This window comes from Boleophthalmus pectinirostris, unplaced genomic scaffold (assembly GCF_026225935.1).
Source record: "Boleophthalmus pectinirostris isolate CB_2022bp ecotype Guang Dong unplaced genomic scaffold, ASM2622593v1 HiC_scaffold_12, whole genome shotgun sequence".
In the NCBI taxonomy this organism is placed as follows: domain Eukaryota; kingdom Metazoa; phylum Chordata; class Actinopteri; order Gobiiformes; family Gobiidae; genus Boleophthalmus; species Boleophthalmus pectinirostris.
The window spans coordinates 31136616-31161890 of record NW_026571018.1 but is presented as its reverse complement, the minus strand read 5'-3'; the positions used below and the strand labels follow the sequence as shown (position 1 = coordinate 31161890).

Sequence of the window (25275 nt, the reverse complement as noted above, 5' to 3'; positions counted from 1 at the left end):
CCTTATCTCAATTTACACTATAACTAAAACAGAAAACGGTCAAACAGAGAACAGTTTAGACTTGTTCTTGGCAACAGAAGTTCACCACGGCAACCAGAAATACACCATCACTTCCCGCTTTTGGCTCCTGACACTAATCATCTGAAGGAAATAAGGCCAAACCCTTTACTTTATTATTTTTTATTTTTTTCACAGCTGCTAGCGTTCCTCCAAGGTCTGTTTACGTACTATCACCACGGATACGAGTTGGCCAAAGACTTCAATCACTTCAAGACCAACCTGACCATCAGCATACAGAACGTAAGGATCCAACAACATGCCAATCACTAATACAAGTTCAATATTTGTAATAAATTCAGCTTTTGGATTTTTCACAGGAAAAAAACTACATCATAAATAGAAAAAAATCAGTTTCAGAAGACATCATAAAATTCTATAGGCCTTTAAATTTAATACAGATGGGGGGCCGCTAAAGTTAATATAGTTGGAATGCAGATTTTTTTTCTAATACAGTGAGTTTTGGATTTTTTATGGCAAAATACAAAGTTATCAATGGAAAAACTGGCTCTTGCCCCTATTCTGCATCACATTGTAGAATCTGAAATCCAACACAACATTGAAACTGCGCATTTACTGTTTTAAAAAAGGTATCACGTCACATCTGAGCCTGAGTCGCCGGCGCCGTAACCTGCAGATACTCGTTTTCCTCGGTGTATTGACAGTCCATAAATCAGATGAAAGTCGTGAGGCAAGATTAACTGTGTACTTCATGATTGTCTGCAGGTGCCGGGGTTTAGGTAGTGACCGTTCAGATCACAGAGAGTCCTTTTAGGTTGGTTTAGAAGTAGACTGAAGTGTGACGTCACCCACAGCGTTTGGTTTCAGTCAAATGAAGCTCATCGAGGAGAAAATGTGAAGCCAGTTCCATTTTAGGAGTAGGAATTTATTAACGGACAAAATGAACACGTTAATACATAATTACCAAGTTTGCTGCTTTAGGTACAGAGAGAGGGATGACAATCTCTCAAAGTCAACAATTGTAAAGTTGTGTGGAAACAGAGTTGAAAGAGCCAGAAGCGCCTCCATGAACACATTTCTATTTGGAACGCGGGTAGTGGGTTAACTATGTCCATATATATACAGTCTATGGTTTAAACCAACTGGATTTCAGTATTGAATCATGTCCAGTTTTTTGTGATTAAGAATAAAACAGCATTACAATTGCTATTATTAAGCTACATTTAATTTGAACATGTTTATTTCATGTCTCAGGACACAGATAGGTCAAGTTTCTGAAATTTAACATCAAAATCTTGCATACAGTTAAGTATAAAAGTGCTTCTTAAATGTATATAGGTTTATACATTTATACCTGTGAAGTTATGTTGATGTTAAACTTTGTCTTTACAGCCAAAATATATGAAAAAGATTAAATTTAGCATTTAATATTTACACATTTTAAATTAATTTAACACTTGTATTTTAACTTTCTAAATAATAAATGCAGACATGTACATAAAACTGCATTCCTGTTTGCTTTGTCCAGACGAGGAACCGATTTGAGAGCACGCGCTCGGAGGTGGAGAGTCTGATGAAGAAGATGAAGGAGAACCCCCATGAGCACAAGAGCGTGAGCCAGCACATCATGGAGGGATACCTCTTTGTACAGGAGAAACGTACGTCATGCCCTGTATATGACCAGTGATGGGAGGAATGCATTGAACTTTGGCTTTATTTGTCCAGCCCAGAAGTGAAGAAGCAGCTTGGATGAGCTGCAAAACGTATTTGACCAAATAAACTTAATCCAGTTAACAATTTGAATTTCTCCTTTGCCACAATGTTATTTATTTACAGAATACTGAATACTTGAATTAAAATGTATTTTGTAACATATTTTAATACATGGCCCAATCAGAGTACTGCATTCTTGAATACTTTACATTACTACTACTACTACTACTACTACTACTACTACTTTTACATCAAGTTGCATTTAAATTACAGAGTAAGGATGCAAGATAGCATTAAAAACTGTTTTATATTTGTTTCACTGCTTCTGATACATTTCCTATAACAGGAGAAGGATAGTCGCACATGCCTCACTGCAAGAACAGTGTTTTATATTTTTCTTACTTGTAATGTAAAGTTTGAAGCCTAAATTGTGTAGTACTGCAATGTATTAATTTGATTTGAGCAAAGTAAATAGTAACCAAATGAAAGAGTGATTGTAAACAAACGCTACTTGAATACAGTTACTCAAAATTTGTATTCTGAACATGTATTCTCGTTGCATGTATTCAGTTACTTTCCAACACTGTATATGAGAAGACAGGAAGAGAGTAACGGGCATATGGTGTTTTCGTATTACCTAGATTTTTTTGTGTTTGTAATTTTAGTGCAAATTTGCAACTTTGTGATAAGAGACATCTAAATCACCTCTGCAGTTTCTAGTGCTTGGTGACATCACTCAGCACTGCCTTGATGACAGCCACGTGTGTCTGACTACAAACCCTAATGCCAGACATACACTGTGCGATATTTTCGATCGTTTTTCGCTCAGCCCCAAACTCAACTCAAACTGTACGACCAAATCGCAAGGTTTAAAAGTTCACTGCTCACGATTCATGTTCTCACACTGTACGAACTACTTCAACAGTGCGAAACGTTCATCGGTTCTTGTTACCCCATGTATACTACACGAAGTACGACGTGCAATTAAGCCAAAACTCAACCTGATCCCAAAAACAAGTGAAAAATTGGCTCAGAAAGGGACAAAAATCGCAAACCTGGCTTAAAGGTGTCTTTTTTTCAGTGCTACCAAATCTCTCAGGTGTTCTCGTGATTGTTGTCATATTTTAACTTACCATAAAAATAAGATTTCAGAACATCTTATTTTTGAAACATTCATTTTTAAAAACTATTGCTGTTAACATTATAATTCTCTGTTATTACAATAAATGGAAATAGAGTTCTTCTTTGCTCTTGCAGGTTCGTTTGTATCTACCTGGGTGAAGTACTACTGCACATATCACAGGGAGCCCAAGAGGATCACGATGGTTCTTTTTGACCCTAAATCAGGAGGAAAAATGGTAAAAGTTGAATCCTTATATAATCTTACTTTGCTTAATTTCTGATATGTTTAATGTTTAATCTATATTTTTAGGGAGAGGAGGAAAGCTTTATTCTCAAATCTTGCACTCGAAGGAAAAGCGACTCCATTGAAAAGAGGTTTTGTTTTGACGTGGAGGCTGTTGACCGGTGAGTGTTTATTCTTTATTTTTGTGCCGATCTCTCATACGTTCCATTATCAGAACGTTTTCAGTGGTGTTGTAGTAATATTTCAGGCACATGAGGGCGTTGCTGAGCTGTTTTTCTGCTCATGAACGGCACTAACAGACTCTACTCCTCCTTCCATATCTTGTCTACCCTCTTTCCCTCCTTCCTCTCTCTCTCTCTCTCTCTGTCCACTCTTCTTACCTGCTCTCATTCGCTCCATACATTTGAATGTTTTGTGATAGACAAAAGGGACATCATCAACAGACACGGAGCTATTCTGGGTCTGAGCCAGACTCGGACTTAGATCAACCTAACAGATAAACAATAAGAGACATGTTTGTTGTGCTCTGTTGCACTTGAAGCCCTGAATAATTACAGTAAAACAAGAAAAGTTAAGAAGACTGCTTGAGGAAGGGCATCTGACGCAAACAATCCCAACAACAATCAGATTAATATTCAACCAATACACCCGAGGAGTTTAGGGTTAGTTTTCCGGTGAAGGGTTTGCAGCCGCTTCAGCTAGAAGATTCCAGAGTATGACTTTAAACGCCAACGCAACAAACAAAAGTGATTAAATAAGCGATAAAAATGCAACAGTCGGTGATGAAATTGAAGGTTCCACAGTATGACTTTTAAGTATGGATTTCAAAACACCATAGCAACAAACAAAAGTGATAAAATAAGTGATAAAAATGTAACAGTTGGTTATGAAATTGGAGGTTCCACACTATGACTTTTATAGGTATGATTTAGAAAACACCATAGCAACAAACGGAAACGATTAAATAAACAATAAAAATCCAAACGGTTGGCGATGAAATCACAGGTTCCACAGTGTGACTTTAAACTTATGATTCTGAAAAGACCTTAGTGATTCATGAAGCAATAAAAATGTAATAGGCGGCGATAAAACTGAAGGTTCCGCAGGATGACTTTCAACTCATCAATCGCCGTGGAAACAAGCACATGACGCCACCAGCACGAGTTACAAGTCTGATACGTGGCAAGTTGAGCCCACTCCAATAAAAGTCAAGGTGTTATATTTTTAGCAATCGGGCTGCAAGATGATTCATCACAATCTATTAAAAAAATGCAGTTTGAATGGATAAAATTAAGAAATTGCAAAGATGTTGAAAGTACCATTATTTCCTCCACGTACAACAAAATCTCCCTTTTCTTATTCTGCGTAAATAAAAACTGCCAAACCCTGTATTAGTTTGTCAGTTTAGATTTCAGTTTTTGTATAACAGAATCCAATTATTGCCCGTCCAATCACAGTGATGGTCAGAAAACTCGCTCGTAGATATTTTTTCTCAAATTCTTCAGCCCTGTTTAGCAATAAAACATGTAATTGGACAAATGGAAAATGAATATGATTAATGCCTTACTGTGGAACATTTCAGGCAACCACGGAGACAAGCAGGTGACTAAGTGGAGTAAGGGAGCGTGACGTCAACCATCGCGTTCGGCTCCAGTCAAGTGAAGCTCACAGAGACTAGCAGTTAGAGAAGTGGAGTTAGAGCCAAGTTCCATATTAGGATTAAGAAATTATTTATGCACAACATAAAAACGCCCGGATCATGTTGGATGAGTTAATATGAACATTTTAAGATCAAAATTACGAGATATGGGCTGATACTTAAGCTATGAACATTTTTATATACAAATAGAGTATGATTTTTACCTTAAACAGAGCAACATTTTAAAGTTTGTGAGCTTTAAAATGTTGTTACCTCATTAAAAACATACTTGGAGTTGTGTTTTGTTTCATTCACACATGTTTGAGTAACACTTTATTATTAGTCTGTCTGCATCTCCAAAGCTCAAGATGCTTTGTTTTGTCTTGTGACGTCATGAAGTGGTATTTTTCAAGTTAAATGCTACCTTTACCTTTTGTTCGGTAGAGACTGGCAATTCCAGGGCTGAATTGAGTCAAATGATTCTAGTGAAGGTGTGCGGAGTTTAAAAACACAGTGGAGCGCTTCCTGTATTACCACATGACATCATAAGGTGGAACACTGAGAGAAAAATCAGCTCTGTGGAGAGGCGAATCCTCTCCCAGAAAGAATGGCTGTTTCTCACTGTGTTCTATTTTTTTAGCAATAAAAGCACCTTTAATTGAACAAATTTAAAGTTGTACTGTGGAGTATTCTAGGCAAAACAATTACATTTCCATGGAAACAAGCAGACGACAGATGACAGCAGAAAAGTGACACTGTGCTCCTTTAAAGGCCCCATATTACACTATTTTCTGATCTGTTATTATGATGTTTCCCCCTTCTAGACCTTCATACCTGGAGATGTTTTTGTTTCATTCACACATATTTCAAATGAGTTTTTGTCTCAAACAGAAAATACTCTGTTGCACCTTGTGATGTCATGTGTGTTACAGCTCGCGACCTGGCTCCGCCTTTCCCAGTGCTCCCCGTTTGTGTCACCGCTTGTGCCTTGTGAATTTGCATGTGCTGTGTGGTACCTGGCACCTGGTTGTTGGGGTGCGGTGCCATCACTGTTGAGCTGGCTCCGATGTCCGTTGTGCCGCGGTTGGAGGATTGACGTCCCGCTCCTCCTATCCCCTTCCTGATCCGCCGGCCCCTCGTCCAATAAAAGTCTCGTGTGTCAGTTCCTCCGGGCGGCTGGATTTCAGTGTCATTAGATGTGTCGCTTGTATCTCCTTGTGTAATTCATGTTTGAGACACTAGAAGTCATTAGCCACTTAACTTTGTATTGCCAGTGCGACTCGGCCTTTGTGCATTTGTATTTTTTTTAATTTAGCCTTATCCATTTAGAATATTGTTTAGTTGTATTGAAAATTCAGATTTATTAATTTTATGTAAAACCCATAGACCATATAGATGAGTGGATATGCTCCTTCTGACTCTGACTCCGGTTGACTTACACTGGGATCTTGTGGCTCCTCTCTCTGTAACTGCTGCTGTGAGCTTCGTCATTTTGGTCTTAAAATGTTGGTATTAACACGCTCTACATCAGGGGTGTCAAACATACAGCCCGGAGGCCAGATCCGGCCCTCCAAGACCTTTAATCTGGCCCTCAGTTGGTTTTCTAATAAAATATTTTTATTATATTTTCTATTAAAATATTGGTAATTTTCTGCAGCGCTTAGCATAGCAGCGTCTCCAGCGTCTCTGTATGTGGCCCCTCCCATCAGAGCAGCACAAATGAAGACTTGCCTCTTTCCAAACGCTCTTAAAGGACGATTGTTTTGACTGTTGACCTTGACACCCTCATCAGCAAAATGTCACAAATGAGAAAAATGGAGCAGAGTGCAGGATTTTCCAAGAAAAATTGACTTATTCCTATTTGCATACAAGTTCATGTTAAAACATTGTGTTGAAATTACATTTTTCTTAAAGTTTCAGGTTGTTCATAATATTATAATATTTTGTAAAAGAAAGAGTTCATCAATTAAAAAAGATTTCTGTAATAGATTTGTGTTTCTCTGCACAAATATTTGAACTTATTGATATTTTTGGGGTTTATATGCCATGAGTTTTCTGTTCCGGCCCCTTTGGGATCAAAGTAGGTTGGATCCAAAATGAGTTTGACACCCCTGCTCTACATGATACTGATTTTTTTTTTTTTTTCTCGCTATTTTGTCTATCCAAAAAAATCATTTTCATAACATAGAGTCTGGCTTCAGATTCGCTCCTGTAACCGTGAGCATCGCGAGCTTCATTTGAGCGGCGCTGAACGATGTGGGTGACGTCACGATCACTTAATCCACTTTTTTTATACAGACTATGGTAAAACCTCCATTTTGGTATTATTGTAGTTACTTACATTTACTTACACATCTTGTTTGTGTTACTTTCCTTTGCCCCTAGCACTGGTTTGTAACAATGTGGTAATACAGGAAGCTCCACTGTGTTTTTAAACTCCACACACCTTCACTAGAATCATTTGGATCAATTCAGCTCTGTAATTGCGGATCTCTACTTAAAAAAAAAGTAAAATGTAGCTGTTAACTTGAAAACTACCACTTGATGACATCGCATCGTGTGAATGAAACAAAACACCACTCCAGGTCTGTTTTTGATGAGGTAACAACATTTTAAAGCTCACAAGAGTCAATTTTGCATTCCATTTTCAAAGAAGAAAATTCATATGAAAGTCCCTGTCCACTGCTGCAACATAATTTCCCTGTCTTATTAGATTTGACCTGTCAGAAAAAGCTGTAGATTTTCCCATGGAGACGCGCGAGGATCTATTTTCTGTCATGTTTGTCTTGACATTTGATGATTGCATTAGCGCGCGTGTGCTTGTGTTGAAGGCCCGGGGTAATAACCATGCAGGCGCTGTCGGAGGAGGACCGCAGGCTGTGGATGGAGGCCATGGACGGACGGGAGCCGGTGAGTTACCATGACGACGCGTTTGTCCACTTCATAAAGAGAGAAGGAGAGAGGGAGGGGAGAGGAGGAGGGGTGGAGATGGGAGAGAGAGATGGAACAAGAAAGAGAAAGAGGAGAGAGAGAGAGAAAAGAGAGACGAGACTAACCGGCTGGTGTAAGCTAATAAAACTGAATTTGAAAACACCCTAGCAACAAAGGGAAGTGATAAGCAATAAAAATTTAACAGCTGGTGCAAATGACACGTTTTCATGTTCTCTGATTTTTGGTTTGGTTGGATTGTACCTGTGGTCAGTATTTATCACAGTTTTATTTCTGTTCAGCTGCAGTTTGTGGATAAAAAAGTGAGAACTAAAGTACAAAAAAAAAGAATCCTCTGTCTATGTCACCAACACTGAAAATGTAAGAAAGATATTTTTTCTGACAGCTTCATTTAACAAAATAAATGTGTTATTCAGAAGTGGGGACTTGCAAGTCGTGACTTGGACTTGAGTCAGACTTGAGTCACTATTTTTAGGACTTGAGACTTGATAGGACTTGATAAAACAAACTTGAGACTCGACTTAGACTTGAAGGTCAATGACTTGGGACTTGATTCTGACTTGAGGCCTGTGTCTTGAGAAGACTTGATGCTTCTACAAAAAAAAAATATATATATATATGTTTTTAGAAAAAAATGTTTTTTTTACAGTTGATAAATGCGATGTTGAATTTTACAGGAACAAACTGAAACATGTCCCTCCCACTTCTGTTTGTTACTTTGGATGTAACTGAAGTACTGTGAGATGGTATCGTCAAATGTACTACAGTAATGTAGAGTACAATACAGTACAATGCAGTACAATACAGTACAATGCAGTACAATGCAGTACAATGCAGTACAAAGCAGTACAATACAGTACAATGCAGTACAATGCAGTACAAAGCAGTAAAACAGAGTGAACTACATAGAACATGATCCTTCCATTTCAGTGCAGACTACATGACAAAATAACTGTTATTAAACATTTTTATATAAATACTCATATATAAATATATCATGACTTTTTAAGGACAGTTTAATTTAAAATGTATATAAACGGCAGAAATCTAACCTATATTTCGTATTTTAAAGACTTGAAATGACTTGAAGCTCAAAGCAGACAACTTGGATTTGACTTGGACTTATAGGCCAGTGACTCTAGACTCGACTTGGACTTGTCTTGGGATTTGACTTGAGACTTACTTGAGACTGGCAAAACAACGACTTGGTCCCACCTAAGCAATACAGTAATATACAGTACAACACAGTAATATACAGTACAACACAGTAATATACAGTACAACACAGTAATATACAGTACAACACAGTAATATACAGTACAATACACAGTAATATACAGAACAACAGTAAAACAGAGGGAACTACATAGAACATGATCCTTCCATTTCAGTGCAAACTACATGACAAAATAACTGTTAAATAAATGCTCTTAAATCTTAATTCGTCTGACGGTAATGATTCACACTAAGGTCTTGTCAAGACATTTAAAAAGGAAAAATTTACATTTCTACAACTCTTATATAAATACTCATATATAAATATACTGTGACTTTTTAAGTACAGTTTAATTTAAAATGTATATAAGCTGCAGACTTGGACTTATGGGTTAGTGACTCGAGACTCGACTTGGACTTGCCTGTCTTTGACTTGGGACTTGAGTTGGACTTGAGGTCAAAGACTTGAGACTTGTAAAACAACGACTTGGTCCCACCTTTGTTATTATTACTGTAATTATAAGTGTTAATTTTGCATAATTTTGGTCACTGTTGCATTATGGTTGCTAGGTAACTGTTATAGGATTACCTGCATATCATATCAGCTGCTCGTGTCCAACCGGGAAGTAAAACAATTGACTTTACCAATGCAAAAACACTAGGCATGATTTTTGGTCAAATTTCAAATCTAGAATTTAAGGAAATGAGTGTTCTTACCCATCATATGCTCTTTAAATTGAGATTATTTTTATCACTACTACTCAACTATGCTACATGTTGACTTGGTCTATATCCAATGTGCAGGGTAAAGCTCCAAAACAGTCCTATACAATACAAGTGTCAGAATTCACCAGCTTTTTAGTAGTAACTTCAACTTCATGCATTTCGGTCTCTCACCTGTGTATAATAAGCTCTGTATATGTTTAAAATAAAAATGCAGTATATAAGTCTTTACGTTCTTGTTTATGTTTCACAGGTTTACAATCTAAACAAAGACAACCATACAGAGGGCAGTAAGTACCATCTTTAAATCTTGTCTTGTATAATATAAAGTATAAAACTTGTCATGTACTTACTGTCAGTGGTGGATGAAGTACTCAATTTTGTTACTTAAGCAAAAGTACAGATACAATGGTTAAAAGTCACTCAAGTAAAAGTAAAAGTATCACATAACAATAAAAACATCTTCTTAAGTAAAGTACATTTTTAAACAGGTACTTTAAGAGTATTTTACAGAGATTTTTTTTTTTTGAACAATTAAAGAATGAAATGTAGTGATTTGATTGATTTCTTAATTTTTCTAGCCACTTTTGTGCATTTGGTTTGCTTAAAGTTGGGACGGAAACTCAAATTAAATGTGATAAAAACATAAAACTCCGCCATTTCAGCACAGTACTTTTTACCTGTCGGTCCAGAGCTAAAATGTAGTGAAGTAGAAAGTACAGATACATGCTCTCAAATGTAGTGAAGTAACAGGAAAAAGTATCCTCTGTAAAATGCTCTTAAGTAAAGCACAGATACATAAAATTTGTACTTAAGTATTGTACTTCTACCTCTTCTTACTGTTAGTAGGTGCAATGAGACATATTGTAAGTGTCTTCTGTCCTGCAGTGGCCCATCTGGACGTGATTGGCTTCAATGTGATGAAGAAGTTTATCTATGCTGTGGAGACGAGAGGTACCACTCTTCCTGTAGTTGTATTCTTGTATTCTATCAGAAAAAAAACACATACAAGTTCCGTGTGTGTTATAGTACACAGTATAAAATGTCAGCGGTCAGTGCAATTTCCCAGATCCTGTAATATCAAAAACCTATCAGCAAACGTACTATTATGAGTTTAGAGTTTAAAAAATATTTCTGCTTTATATATAGAGAAGAAAAGGCCGGTGCACTTTATTTCTATACAGTTGATTTAGTGCGGTCAGCTGCAGCCACTACTATAAAAGTCTATTATTGTGAACAACCAAAGTAGAAATCAAACTGACGTAAAAAGGCATAGTACTCAGGCAGTGAGAGCAGAGCTTCTTATATCACTATTTCACTCAGTATTTTTTCTGTTTAAAGTGATAGAGATTACAAATAAATACATCTGGTGGAACATCTGTGAGATAAAAACATAATAATAATTGTTTTTAAGATATGCAAAATTACAATTAAAATATATTGGGTATAAGAAAGTGATAGAGCTTCAAAATGTGTTGATATTAAAACTGAAACAAATAGAAACCAGCAGAGTAACAGGTGATATTTTTTGAATCCCCAACCAACATGGACTGTGAACATATGATCTTATTTTAAACATTAGGGCACATCTTCCAAAAGTATTAGCCTGATTCATCAGCTGGTTTCACTTTGTGGAAACTGTCTGACCTCACAGCATTGGTTGTGACATATGTAATGCACCAAATCCCGTAGGAAGAAGGGCAATAATATCTTTCCCCTTGATAAAATTCACCAAACATTCTCTTTGTTCCGGCTTTAAATCCTCGATCTCGGGAATCGTTGCCAAGACAGAATGTATGGTTTCTTCTACATCCATCTTGACCCCTTTGTTTACTGTTGTGTTGTACCACAAAAGGGACCCAGACAGGCGCTTGAGTTTGACGTCATGGCTTCACAGCTCTTCGCTGATTGGCCGGTGCGCGGTTTAGTGTATTCTGATTCCGGACCTAGTTGCTGGAGAGATATGAAATCGAGTGGAGGCACTAGGTGGCACCAGCCTGGCTACAAAAATATCGTCCTCCCTGCACTATTCCCGCAGAGGAGACCAAACAGACTAAAAAGACGCAGGTCAAGCCCAACCTGAGCACAAAAACACAAACTAGCAAGCACGAGGGGCCTTCAGTCAGACCCAAATCTCTCAGAATCTCAACCATCAACATCGCAAAGTAAGGACATAAAACCAGCAGAGAAGACAAAAGTTATGTCCAAAGCCAAAGAATTTGTGATGGGCAGATGCAAGAGGCAGGATAACTTTAAACTTCCCGAACATTAGAGGAATGTTGAGGAACATGAGGTCCAGCACATTTCAGAAACACATAATTTTAAGGGATTTTCAGAGCTTCCTCCAGGTGATGAACGGTGCTGCTGACATGGATGACTTTACGGAGAAAAATTTGAGGCCGCTCATCAACCCAACGAAGAAAAAGAAGGGAAAAAAGAAGGCAAAAAAAAAAGTTAAATCTGTTTTAGGGAAATGCAAAAAAATCATAAGCCACAACTAAAAATCTTCTTAAATAAAGTACATTTTTAAACATGTACTTAAAAGTATTTTGCTGATATTTTTTTAGAACAATTAAAGGATGAAATGTAGTGATTTTGTAAAAAGAATTTAGCTGATTTGAAGTAGTTCAGTTGATTTCTTAATTTTTCTAGCCACTTTTTTTGCATTTGGTTTGCTCAAAGTTGGAACAGAAACTCAAATTAAATGTGATAAAAACATAAAATCTCCTCCATTTCAGCAGGTCTCACACTGTCAAGAAAAGTATATTTCCGAGACACATATTTTTAAGGGATTTTCTGTTTTAAGTCTGTTTTAATGAAATGCAAAAAGCGTAAACCACAACAAAACATCAAAAATCTGTCAGAGATGTCATCTGAAACCCGGCAATAGAAATAAATTGCACTGGTGAGTTTTACTACATAAAGCCGGACATATTTTTAAGACGCCAAACTCAAAATGAGACGTTTGCTGAGACGTTTGGTATGTGAGCGGCGTTGCCTCTCTAAACACTCGATCTCACCTGTTTGCATCACCTGCTTGTTGCCATGGAGATACACACCTCCAATACAAACACTCCAAGTAAGACAACAAAATCTCCACGGAAAAAAGCAGATGACGGCCCCCACCAGAAAAGTTTCACTGGGCGCCTTTAAGCTTTATAATAACTACAGTTTAATTTTATGTTGCAGCCCAAACCAGATTTTCTTCTAACTTTTTTTTTTATCTTGATCTGAAAGTATCATTATACTCATTATCAATCTATTTTCCACAGCCGAGGGAACAGACTAACCTTATTTTCCAAGTGATTTTCGTCTACTTTGTCTCTGAAGTTTCTAATTTATGTCTCATTAATACTCACAGATACACAGATGGTGATCTAAAAATAGTCATTGGTTTGTACAAGTGTTTTGATATCCACAAATGCAACTTTAATGTTTCTAACTTGTATTTTGGTATTTACAAGGACATGTCGGCTATTTGTGGATCTGTTTGAGTTTGTGGATTTCTCAAAATGAGTGTCTCAAAATTATGTCATACCAGCAAATTGCAAATGAAAAAATATATATTTACAACTACAAATCTATTTGTAAATACGAGGGATGTAACAATAACCGAAATATCGTGATATTGTATCGTAAAAGTTCTCACAATAATATCATGGACCATCACAATATATCGAATTACAAGTAAATTTAAGAGTTATGATGCAGCAATAGCTAAAAAAAAGACAGAGGGAACTACATAGACCATGATCTTTTGCTCCATTTCAGTGCAGACTACATGAAGAAATAACAGCTCTAAGAACTTTAAAGTCTTAGTTCTTTGGAAGTCTTGTCAAGGCATTTTAAGAGGAAAAAGGAGCATATTCAGTTTTGTTCGCCTCCACAAAATATCGCAATAAATATCGTATTGAGAGATTTGGATATTGTTACATCCCTAATCGTGAGCTTTCCCACGATATCGCAGTAATTATCATACTGTGGGGTTCATACCGTGACGATATCGTATCGTGAGACTTGGATATCCTTACACCCCTAGTAAATACTAAAATACAAGTTACTAGGGGTGTAACGATATTCACGTCTCACGATATGATATCGTCACGGTATGAACCTCACGGTACGATATTTATTGTGATATCGTGGGAAAACTTACGATTAGGGAAACAATATCCAAATCTCTCGAATATGCGACTTTTTCCTCCTTGAAAAGACTGAATCCAAAGAACTAAGACTTAAAAGTGCTTAGAACTGTTATTTCTTCACATAGTCTACACTAAAATGCAAAGGATCATGGTCTATGTAGTTCCCTCTGTCTTTATTTTGGCTATCGTTGCATCATAACTCTTAATTTAAGCAAAGAGTCTTGTAATTCGATATATTGTTATGGCCCACGATATTATTGTGATAACTTTGACGATACGAAATCACGATATTTCGGTTATTGCTACATCCCTACAAGTTACAAATATTAAAGTTGCATTTGTGTATATCAAAACACATGTACAAACCAATGACTAATTATAGATCACCATTTGCGTATTTGTGAATATTAATGAGACAAAAGTAACACCATACAAATTAGCAATATTTCACTCGACTTTTTTCCTGCTCAATTACCTGTACTCGTTTGTTGTGCGTTGTTCCTGGTTAATTGATACTGTTATGTTTTGTGTTATGTAGAGCAAAACAACACTCTTGGAGGAGTGGCGTTATTCCTGATAATTATATTTGTAACGGTGCCGTGAGCTTTCAGCCCGCTCATCGATCAGTCCATTTTATGTCACTTAAGTGCTTTCAAGTACCTCTGTGTTTGTTAGCTCCGTTAGTCATTCAAATATATACAGGGAATCTACTTATATGTGAAAACTAAACAATGCAATTCATTAGAGATTCAACACTCATTTATCCATGTTTTTTTTTTTTTTTTCAGGTATTGATGAACAAGGCTTGTACAGAATCGTTGGCGTGAGTTCCAAAGTCCAAAAACTACTGAGCTTAGCGATGGGTAATTTTCAAGATTTTTCAAAAATGTGGGCCTTTTTTCAGGGTAAATGTGTAAAGTTTTTGTTTTGCTCTGTCTTGTAGATCCCAAAACATGTGCTGACGTTGAACTGGACAGCACAGAGTGGGAGATCAAGACCATCACAAGTGCAATCAAGTTCTATCTCAGGTATGAATGAGCAAAGAAATGACATATCACTGTGTTTATCCAGGACTTGAATTGAGCACATTCATTCCATTTCATATCCGTACAAAATCCACCATTTATTATAATTTGCTGCATTGTACAACCTTTCTAGTGAAGGGTCTGCCAGTCTCTATGGAAATGTTATTGCTTTGTCTGACAGTTTGTTATCACAGTAGCTCCATGGAGCAGTTTTTTTATTTTATTTTATAAAGATCATGCTGGCTCAGTTCTTTAGACTAGACCACGGATACTAGACCTTCTCATTTTAGCGGTCACGAGAAGTTGAGTATTCAGTATATGAAAGCTGCAGTGAGTCTTAGATGAGGTACAGATAGATGCCTATACAACATAAGCCATTGTCCATTTATTAGTGCACAAAGTTGAAGAGACAGTTCGGAATTTTGGACATAGGGCCTCATTTCCTTGTGAGCCAGAGTGTTGGAGACATGTGGAGACACTTTTTTAAAATTCCATCCAGCCTTTTATTTGCAGCGGTCGCTAGTGCTAGGCTAGTGCATGTCAATGGCCATAGTTAGACTGTCACTAAGAACATTTTTTACCCACTCCACAAAACACCCGAAGCAAATCTGTTATTACACCAGACTGTTGATGTAAATGTCTGTGTCGACAGAATAATTGTAGAAGTAAAACCAACCTTACATTTGAAGGATTTATGTCTGAGCAGCAGCAGCGAGTTGTTGGTCTTCCTGATAGAAAGCTTGCGGACTGATATATGAGAAAATAGTCCCTCAACATGCAATGATTCGTGCGATGCAAGGTTAGTTTTATTTCAAACATTATTCTATCAATACAAGACATTTACATCGACAGTCTGGTGTAATAAAAGATTTGCTTCGGGTGTTTTGTGGAGTGGGTAAAAATGTTCTTAGTGACAGTCTAACTATGGCCATTGACATGCGCTAGTCTAGCACCAGTGACCTTTGTAAATACAAGGACTGGATGGAATATTTTAAAAAGTGTCTCCACACGTCTCCATCACTCTGGCTCACTAGGAAATGAGGCCCTATGTTCAAAATTCTGAACTGTCCCTTTAAGCACAGAAATGACAGTTTTACAATAGTAAAATCCAGTTTTAGTTCATCACAATATATGTACTGTATTTTTTTAGACTATAAGGCGCACTTGAAACCCTTTAATTCTCTCAACAATCGACAGTGCGCCTTATAATCCGGTGCACCTTATGTATTACTTCTGCACAGCGCCGCACCTCTTGATGGATTGTCGGAGCATTTCGGCTACTGTAGTCAGGAACCTCGCGGAATCCGACAGAAGCTGAACCGCATCAGCGCACAAGGAGCAAGCTGTTTTTTTTTCAGTGCTTATAGTTTACGCAAATTATCCATGTGGTTTTAAGTTTTGTTTCTGTAAAACGTAAACAAATGTGGGCAAAGCTGCATTTAGCACATTATTACTCAATGTATATTTGAGTCCTACTCCTAGGAAATAAAAAAAAAAAAACTTAAATTCTCCACCCACATTCACATTCATAATGCACATTCACCAAAACAGGGAGGCAATGCCGAGCGATTTACACCACGATCTGCTAATGGATCGTGGACGCCTGGGCTAAGGGATCAGTCTCTTTCGTTTAATGTGTCTTATAATCCGGTGTGTCTTATGTATGGAAATAGATGAGAGAATTCAACATTATTCTGGTGCACCTTATAGTCCGAGAAATACAGTAATTCAGGAATCCCTCCAAGGGTCTCCAAGCTACAGGTCGGGGCGGAAATTTATGGGCATCTTAACTTCGATGAACAATTTGACTTTTCATTGTCCTGCTATAGACCATTTTAAAATTATTCTCCATTTCCTGGATGTTTTTTTTTTTTTTGTATCCAACTGTATATGTTATTTTTATCTTTCAGTTACAAAAGGCAAGATTCCCTGTTTTATAACGCAAGCCATACATACATCTACCCACTTGTGCACCTCTTCAGCGTGATTATAAAGTACTTCAACTCAGGCTTGGTTTCATTGTAACGGAACAGAAGTAGACCTATTAAGTGGAGCTGAAAAGCATTGTGGGTAGGCTCTCAAAGCCGGGGTGCCCATGCTGCGTGTTGATGTAACATATGTGAACTAAACTATAGCTACATAAAGACGTATAAAAGAGTATAGTATGAGCAACTGAGCGTTCCTTTATGCAAATACACAAACCAAAATGGATGTTTAACAGACAGTCAGTGTAAGGTTAATGGAAGGATTCATTGCCACACATTGTGCAGGGAGGATTAGCTTTGAGGTCATTGAAAACCAGCGGGAGCCATAAAAACCCAACTAAGCACTGGGATAAAGTCATGTCCAGCTGTGCGTGCTAGCATTCAAACGGATAGAGAAAAGATCAGACCACGGTCAGTATTGGAAAGTAACTAAATAATACATCACAAATACCTGCTCTGAATACTAATTTTGAGTACCTGTATTCCGGTACAGTTACTCTTTCATTTGGTGGTATTCAGAATATAGTTACTTTACTCAATTTTGCTTTGAACTGCTCAGTACTAGGAAGAAAAATTTAACGCAGAGCTCTCGCAGTGTGATTTTCTAGTAATTAGACATTTAGACTGTAACTAAAAATGGAGTTGTGTTTTGATTCATTCACACATGTTTGAGCAACCCTTTTAGTCTGTCTGCATCTCCAAAGCTTAAAATATTCTGTTCGACCTTCTGATGTCGTGAAGCGGTAGTTTACAAGTTGACAGCTACTTTTTACAAAACATTTGTTGTAGAGTCTGGCAATTCTGTTTAAGAAAAGAGCTCAGTCTAAATATGCAGAGTTTGTGTGTTAAACGTGTGAATGAAGCGAAACACAACTCCAGGTACCGTAAGTCGCTCCGGAGTAAGTCAGCCATAAAATGTGTAATAAAGAAGAAAAAACATATCAGTTGCACCAGACTATAAGTCGCACTTTTTGGGGGAAATACATTTTTTTAAATCAGAGACCAGGAACCGACATATGAACACTTAGTCAGATAACTGTAGCATAAACAACAGAACAAGTTTACCAAACTCTTCATCTCTTTCCAAATCACTAAATCCTTTGAATTCTTCATCCTCGGTGTCACTTCTGAGCAACTCCGTGACCTCCGGAGGTAAACAGAGCGGCGCTTCCTCTTCTGTGTAGCTGTCATCAGACTCAGCATCAGTTCCAGTTCCAAGAACAGAAAATCATTTCTGGATCAGGGATCAGCCTTTTCCCATTGTCCATCCCTGATCAAATTCATGGACCAGGATTTTGGATTTTCCGGATCCAGAAATCATTCTGAAAATTTCATCAGATATGTTGCTAACAGACAAACAAACAAACAGACAAACTAACCTCCTTGACAGAGGTAATTATTCCGGCCTTTCTGAATCTCGACTGGATGCGGTTGTCACTGAAGTCCAGGCTTTGTCCATCCATCTACTGACTTCCAGGAAAGTTGCATGGTGCACCCTCCGCTTACCGTGAAGCTGTGTTCTTCATCCTCACTTTCCGCCAGTTCCTCACAAGTTTCTCTTTCACTCCAAACTTTCTTTCTGCTGCTGGATTACAGTTTCACTACTTGCAGCAGGACAGAGGCTCTTTCTGCAGGAGACGTGCAGTAGAATGAAGTGACAGTGGTACAGAAGTAATAGGAGCAGCAGACACTGACACACAAGCCTTGAGCGCTCTCTCACGGCTGTCAGTGTGAACATTTTAATATATAAATAGCACTAGAGTATAAGTAACAGGAAACACCCAAACCATGAAAAAAGTGTAACTTATAGTCCAAAAAAATAGAGTATGTTTTTGATGAGGAAACAACATTATAACATTGATCAGAAAACAGCTTAAATAATAATGCATATTTACACAATGATTTGATTCAAAGCAACTGTTCATTCTTTCATAAACAAATGCTATATTGAGGTACATACAATGATAGATAGAAGTTATAATGCAAATGCGAAAACACAATTTAAATGTTCAGTTTTCCTTATGCTTAGTCATTGATTGCTGTTTCTGTTTGTGTTTACAGAATGCTGCCAGCTCCACTGATGACTTACCAGTATCAGAGGAGCTTTATCAAAGCTGCCAGTAAGTTCCAGTTTTTGTGTCACTCTGGGTGATCTGTGGGTGCTTTGTGGATGAATGTGCAGCCTGTAGCTCGTGCTTTGGTAAATCTGTAATATCAAAGAGGACAAGAAGTTTCTGTTCAAATAGGGCAGGTCTGTGGTGGAAGTTCCCACACGAAACCGAGAACGCACGCACCTTACTGTAAAAGTGTCTCATATTAAAATGAGTAGGCATCAAATATAGAGAGGTAGTCCATTCATAGGCCCATGGAGGTTTTCCTCTTTTTCTTTGTGCTAGTGGAAATTTTGTGCCATTTTTCTGTACTACAATGAGATTTGAGCAGTAGAGGTTTATATTATGAACTTCTGTTCTGTATGGCAGTTCTTTTTTTTTTTTTTTTTTTTTTTTTTTTTTTTACAATTTTGTAGATGTAGAATACTTTTTGGGGACAATTCTGCTTTATGGTTTGATTTCAGTATTACTGATTACAATAGATCACACTTCAACATGTGTTTTTGTGGCAGGCCCATAAATGAGGTGGATGGCAGAGGCCTATATAACTCTATAGCTATTATACTGTTTTTGAAAGATATCTCCAAAATTCTGATCCACAATTGTTGAACCCAGGGCTGTTGCTAGCCATTTGGGAGCCCTAAGCACAAATGCTTTGTGGTGCGCACCACACCAACTCGCCCTGCCCCGCCTGGGATGAACAATAATTCAGAATTTATCAGTGCAAGTCACTTTATTTCTAAAACAATAACATCAAACATGAAATTTTAAATAATGAATTATTAAAAAAGGTTATAATAAATAAAAAAAATATTATAAACATAAATTTGTGCAGTGACTGCAGACTGAACATTGAACTGAACATTGCAAACACAGAGCAAAGACTCTATCTGCTGGTATGTGTGGAGGTCCAGACACCGAGGGAGAGAGATAGTGGGAGAGACAAAGTAAGGGAGGAAGAGGGAGAGACAGAGAAAGAGTTTTTGGGGATTCTGTTCGCACTGGCACCGGCTTCTCGCTTCTCTCCATGCACTTTGGATGGATAGTTTTGTGAGGATTCACGAGTCAGATTTTTTGGTGGTGACCCTGCTAGCACTTGGTGCCCTTCGCTCTGTGCGTAAATGTGCCTGTGTGCGGGGCGTCGGCACTGGTTGAACCTTCTCATTATTTGTAACGCCTGGCTCTGACTGCACGCTGAGCTGCTGAGCTGCTGTTGGAGCTCTGTTCTTGTGGAGTGAAACTCACATGAAGAACGGAGCACTGCTGAGCCTTTGTGGTTGGGGCTATGAAAGCTTCACAGCTTTTGCCAGAACCATGCGTCATCCCCTTTTATTTGATTGTTCGATGCCCAAGACAAAAGTTTCTTTAAAATTGACACCAACTAGCACAGATATAGTGGGGTTTGAATGAATGATATGAATGAATAACATTACTGGAGTATGAGTACTGTGTAATCTAAAATACAATCTGGACAAAAGAAACTTCACTTTTAATATTTCATCTAAAGGGAAAGTGAAAAGGTTTTTGAGTCACTCCCAAGGCAAAAATCTAAAGCATGCATTTGATTAGCCGCTTCAAACTGCAAACACCTTCAAAGTTGTGCGTGCAAATAGGATTGTATGTGTTCTGTCAAAACATTTGTTTACAAGACGCTTAAACAGTTTGCAATTCCAGATTCCTTCAAAAGATGCTCGGCTGCTTTCAGCTGTTTCAATAACTTTACTCTGACTTGCACTTAAACAAAGCTGTTAATGGATCGTGTTTTATACTTAACTTTTTATTTTTTTATTTAGTTACTACTAAAGTGAAGTGAATGGACAATAGCACAGATGTAAGCACTCAACTGAAAACACTTTGTTGCACATTAATCCATTAGCACATTTCCTCTCTGCAGAGACTTCCTTTTGTAGTGTTAGTACACAGTTCACCTGCTGTGGACCGGGCTCTCCTGGGGGTCCCTGGTTTCCTTCTGCTCCTTTTGGCTCTGTTCGGAGAGAGACTCACCCCTGACTGTGCTGCTCCTGTCAAGTGTGACACATTACTGACCTGCTGTGTCCACATCATATTCTCCTCTCTGGATCATGGCTCTCGCTCTCAGAGAGACACAGGAGGATAATGTAAAGTAACACATGTACACAACTACAGACGCCTGTTTGTTTGCACAGAGTTGTTAAGAAAGTGAAGAAGTCAACCATAGTCATTCTTTGGCAGTTCATTTGTGTAGTAGCTGGAGTGGTAAAAGGGCCCACATTGTGCTATTTTGTGATCTATGATATAATGCTGTTTCTTCATCTTCATCATCAAAAAAAAAAAAAAAAAAAAAAAGAAAGAAACTGGAGCTCACATGTTTAACACACAAACCCTGCACATTTAGTCTCTCTGTCCTTTAAATATTTGTCATTTTTTTTGCACAAAACCCTAGATATCGGTTGGCTCATTGACAGAAATTTGGGGTCCCTAGGCAAGAAGCCTCACGTGGGCCCCCTTCCAACATAAATTAATAGGCATAGGTTCCAGTTGTGGCTCCTTAAGACCCTGAGGCCCGGGACAACAGACCCCTTTGTCCCTCCTTGTCTACTGCCCTGGATATAGGCCTACAATTGGACAGGAAGTTGTGCACAGAGCTTATTAGTAAATCCAATTTCCCATCCCCATTGTGGTTGTTTGAAGTCCTCTGCAAATTCAAAACATGTCCCATAGAATATAATGGGGTACAAACTTGCTAACCATGTAGATCAGATCACATTGAGCTGTTAGAAAATGCAGATATATATATTTTCTTTCTCTCTACGTTTGATGTGAATATACACCATTCACAAGTTGGATTGTATTACTACCAGAGTTTCTGACTTCTCCCCTGTAGTCTAAAAAAACAACAAAATTAGACATTGCTGCTCATTGTATTATCATCAAAAATGATTAAAATATAGGCAGTTTATGACATTTATTTTCCAAAATGTAATGGGATTAAATTATGCAAAAATCAAAAACATACCTGGAGTTGTGGTTTATTTCATTTGCACATGTTTGAGTAATCTTTTATTAATACTTTATCTACATTTCCTTAGCTCAAAATGCTCTGTTCCACCTTGTGATGTCATGTAGTGGCAGTTTTCAAGTTAACAGCTCCTTCTGTTCTTTTTTTTTGTTCAGTATAGATTGGCAATTCCATGGTTGAAATGATCCAAATGAGTTTAAAAACACAATGAAGCATTTCCTGTATTACCACATGACATCACAAGGTGGAGTGTTTTCCATTTAAGAGAAAGCTCAGCCTAAATATGCAGGGTCTGTGTGTTAAACATGTACTGCATGAACGAAACAAAACACAACTCCAGGTATGTTTTTGATGATGACAACCATGCCACCAATATCTTAACCAAATTTATGGGAAACACTGACCTCTGTGTACGTCACTTAGTCGTTGTTTACTTCTGTTTTTGAGTTTTTCTTATCTTGACCATCTCCACCTGGTTCAGATCTTCAGAAATCCAACCCTTACATTATTGTTACCAAACAAAAGTATTAAAAGTCCTGTATTACACAAAATGGATTCTTTTGAGCTTTTAGCATCAGAGGCGGTGCTACCATTAGGCAAAAGTAGGTGGCTGCCTAGGGCCCCCAAACCTGGAGGGACCCCCAACCAATTACCCTCACGGCAACTCAGAGCAATTTTGATTTTCTCTCAATATGACATTAAATGAGAGTAGTTTACTTTTAAACAATAATCATAAGAAAATAATAACAATAATACTATGTAATGGATGTAAACAAAAATGTAATTATACTAGCAAAAAAATAAAACTACTTTCACTTCTGGTTATTTATTAATTTAATTTATTTAATAGGGACAGTGCATATTAATGAACATCTACAACACTGCAGTGTAAATATGCCAGATTAGAGCTAGAAGGCTAATTTACATCTGTAGTCCCCAGGCAGGTAACACCACGTATTTAACTGAGAAAAAAACAACAATAACAAGTGACAGTTCTAAACTAAAAATGCCTACAAGTCTAGTTTTCCTTTAGCCGCTGTTTCAAGTGGGATTTGAAAGTGTCCAGTGTTGGAGTCTTTCTTATTGATAATGGGAGACTGGTCCAAAACTTTGTGCCTCTGACTGAGAGTACACTTATGTTAACCTAATGTGCATGTCTCAAGAATAATGGGGATAAATAAATACATACAGATATAAAAAAAAAAAAAAAAAAGATGCATTATAGTTAGGGCCCCAAACTCAAGTTCACCTAGGGCCCCCAGATTGCTCACTCCGCCACTATTTAGCAGTGTCATAATGTTGTTACTTCCTCAAAAAACATTCTGAAACGTTCTGTTTCTGTTCTTGTTTAATCACACATGTTTGATTTTGATTTTCATTACTCTGTTCCACCTTGTGATGTCATGAAGCAGCAATTTTCAACTTAACAGCTACCTTTTACTTTTTATTTAGTTTATTTAGATTGGCAATTCCAGAGCTGAAATCATCCAAATGATTCTAGTGAAGGCGTATGGAGTTTAAAAACGCAGAGGAGCACTTTTTGTATTACCACGTGACATCACAAGGTGGAACAGAGTGTTTTCTGTCTGAGAGAAGAACTCACCTTCAGTAATTAGCGTTTTAAACATGTATGAATGAAACAAAACACAACTGGAGGTCTGTTTGTGATGATTAAACAACATTATAACATACAACGGAACATGGCGTAACATGGGCCCTTTCATCACCACCTAAGCCCCTCTCCGTCTCACACGACATCATTACGAAATTTACCAGATATTAGCTCTCAGAAGAGGAAGGAAATGTCACTGGCGTGTTAGTAGGAAACGTCTGTTATGAGAGCTGATGTGCACAAATGGATTAACCAAAGCAGAGGAGCCGTAAAGACATAAAATCCTAAATGACTTTGAGATCAGCGTTTTATTACTGTTTATACACCACAGTTTCCATAGAGCCTGTGCGTGGGCGGTGCCTGCTCTAAGTGCATTGTTGTAACATCAGTACGTGTGTTCTGTTTAAGCGTGGGGTGAAACGGGGCCAGTATCCTCACGTGAACTTTTTTTCAGTCACTCCACCCCTGGGTCCTCCCTCCTGTAACTGTGCGAAGTAGGACAGTGATACTAAGTCAAATATTTATAGCATGTCTTCAGACGGTGTTTGTACTATGACTGCTATTCCTTTGCAGAACTCGAAATTACAGTAGCGGTTGCCTCACAGTTCATCAGAAAATAGTTGATGGACGTAACTTCAAACAATTAAACATTAGTCATTAGTGGAAAAAAAGCAGTTTAACATTCTCAGGAAACAAGAATAGGAAGGATCATGGATAACGCCCAGGATAGGGTGAGGGTCATAACAATGTACTTAATTTAATTTAAGTGTTGATAACGAAAGAAGAAGGAAACATAGATAATGCTTCAGTTACAGCACTTCTCTCAGCATATTTGTCCCTTTGGCAGTTAAAACTTTGGGTTTTAGATTTGTTTCTAACGGGAGATAAGATATTTCAATGAGGAACACCATACAATACCATACCAACTTTATTCATAAAACACTTTAAAAACTTTACAGCTGGCTAAAGTGCTATACATAAACATAGAATAAACAAGGATGATCGCAGTACAACACAATACAAACACAAAACAACTAGAAAGCAATAGAAAACAATAAGATACTCAACAATAAGAAATGTGAGTCTTACTTTTTAAAAGCCAGTGAAAAATAAGTTTTGTTTTTTTTGTATTATTATTGTTATAATAATAATAATAATATAATAATAATAATAATAATTAATTATTATATATTTATAATATATAATAATAATATATAATAATAATAATAATAATAATAATAATAATAATAATAATAATAATAATTATTATTATTATTATTATTATTGACTTTATTTATTTATTTATTTATTCTTCTTCTTATTATTATTATTATTATTTTTTTTTGTATGTGTGTTTAGTTAAGTCTGTCTTATTGTGGATGTGCTGGGTATCCAATCCCTTAAATTTGACAAATTAATAAAAAAAATTTTTAAAAAAGCCAGTGAAAAAAAAGTGGCTTAAATCAGTGTTTCCCAAAAATGTTTTCTGAGGACCCATATTTTAAAAGTCACAAACCTATGCGACCCAAATCAATAGACGCTATTCGTAAAATCACAAAATAAAGGTGGAGCTGAACATTACTGAACATGAATGAGGATATTTTATTGTTGACTGAGTGATCGTGTCTCTGAACGATTAGTATTACTCAAGTTTTGAACAACGAAAAACAGTAACTGAAGCAGCACTAAAAGGATCCATAAGTCGCCTATTTGGACATTAACTGAACCAGTAATATTGGAACAAAATAGTCAATAAAATAATTGCAAAAAAGATGA

The 25275-nt window shown here is 37.2% G+C and overlaps 1 protein-coding gene across 1 annotated transcript in view; it reads left to right on the top strand.

Annotated features, from left to right (window-relative positions):
- LOC110153967 (rho GTPase-activating protein 26) overlaps nt 1–25275 on the top strand; it is a 228014-nt gene that overhangs the window by 130441 nt on the left and 72298 nt on the right. Inside the window, exons 7-16 of the mRNA XM_020917897.2 lie at nt 196–300; nt 1547–1676; nt 2989–3089; nt 3164–3258; nt 7568–7646; nt 9877–9913; nt 10512–10577; nt 14557–14631; nt 14712–14796; nt 18840–18898. Coding sequence (XP_020773556.2) covers nt 196–300; nt 1547–1676; nt 2989–3089; nt 3164–3258; nt 7568–7646; nt 9877–9913; nt 10512–10577; nt 14557–14631; nt 14712–14796; nt 18840–18898 — 832 coding nt within the window. The remainder of the gene's footprint in view (nt 1–195; nt 301–1546; nt 1677–2988; nt 3090–3163; nt 3259–7567; nt 7647–9876; nt 9914–10511; nt 10578–14556; nt 14632–14711; nt 14797–18839; nt 18899–25275) is intronic.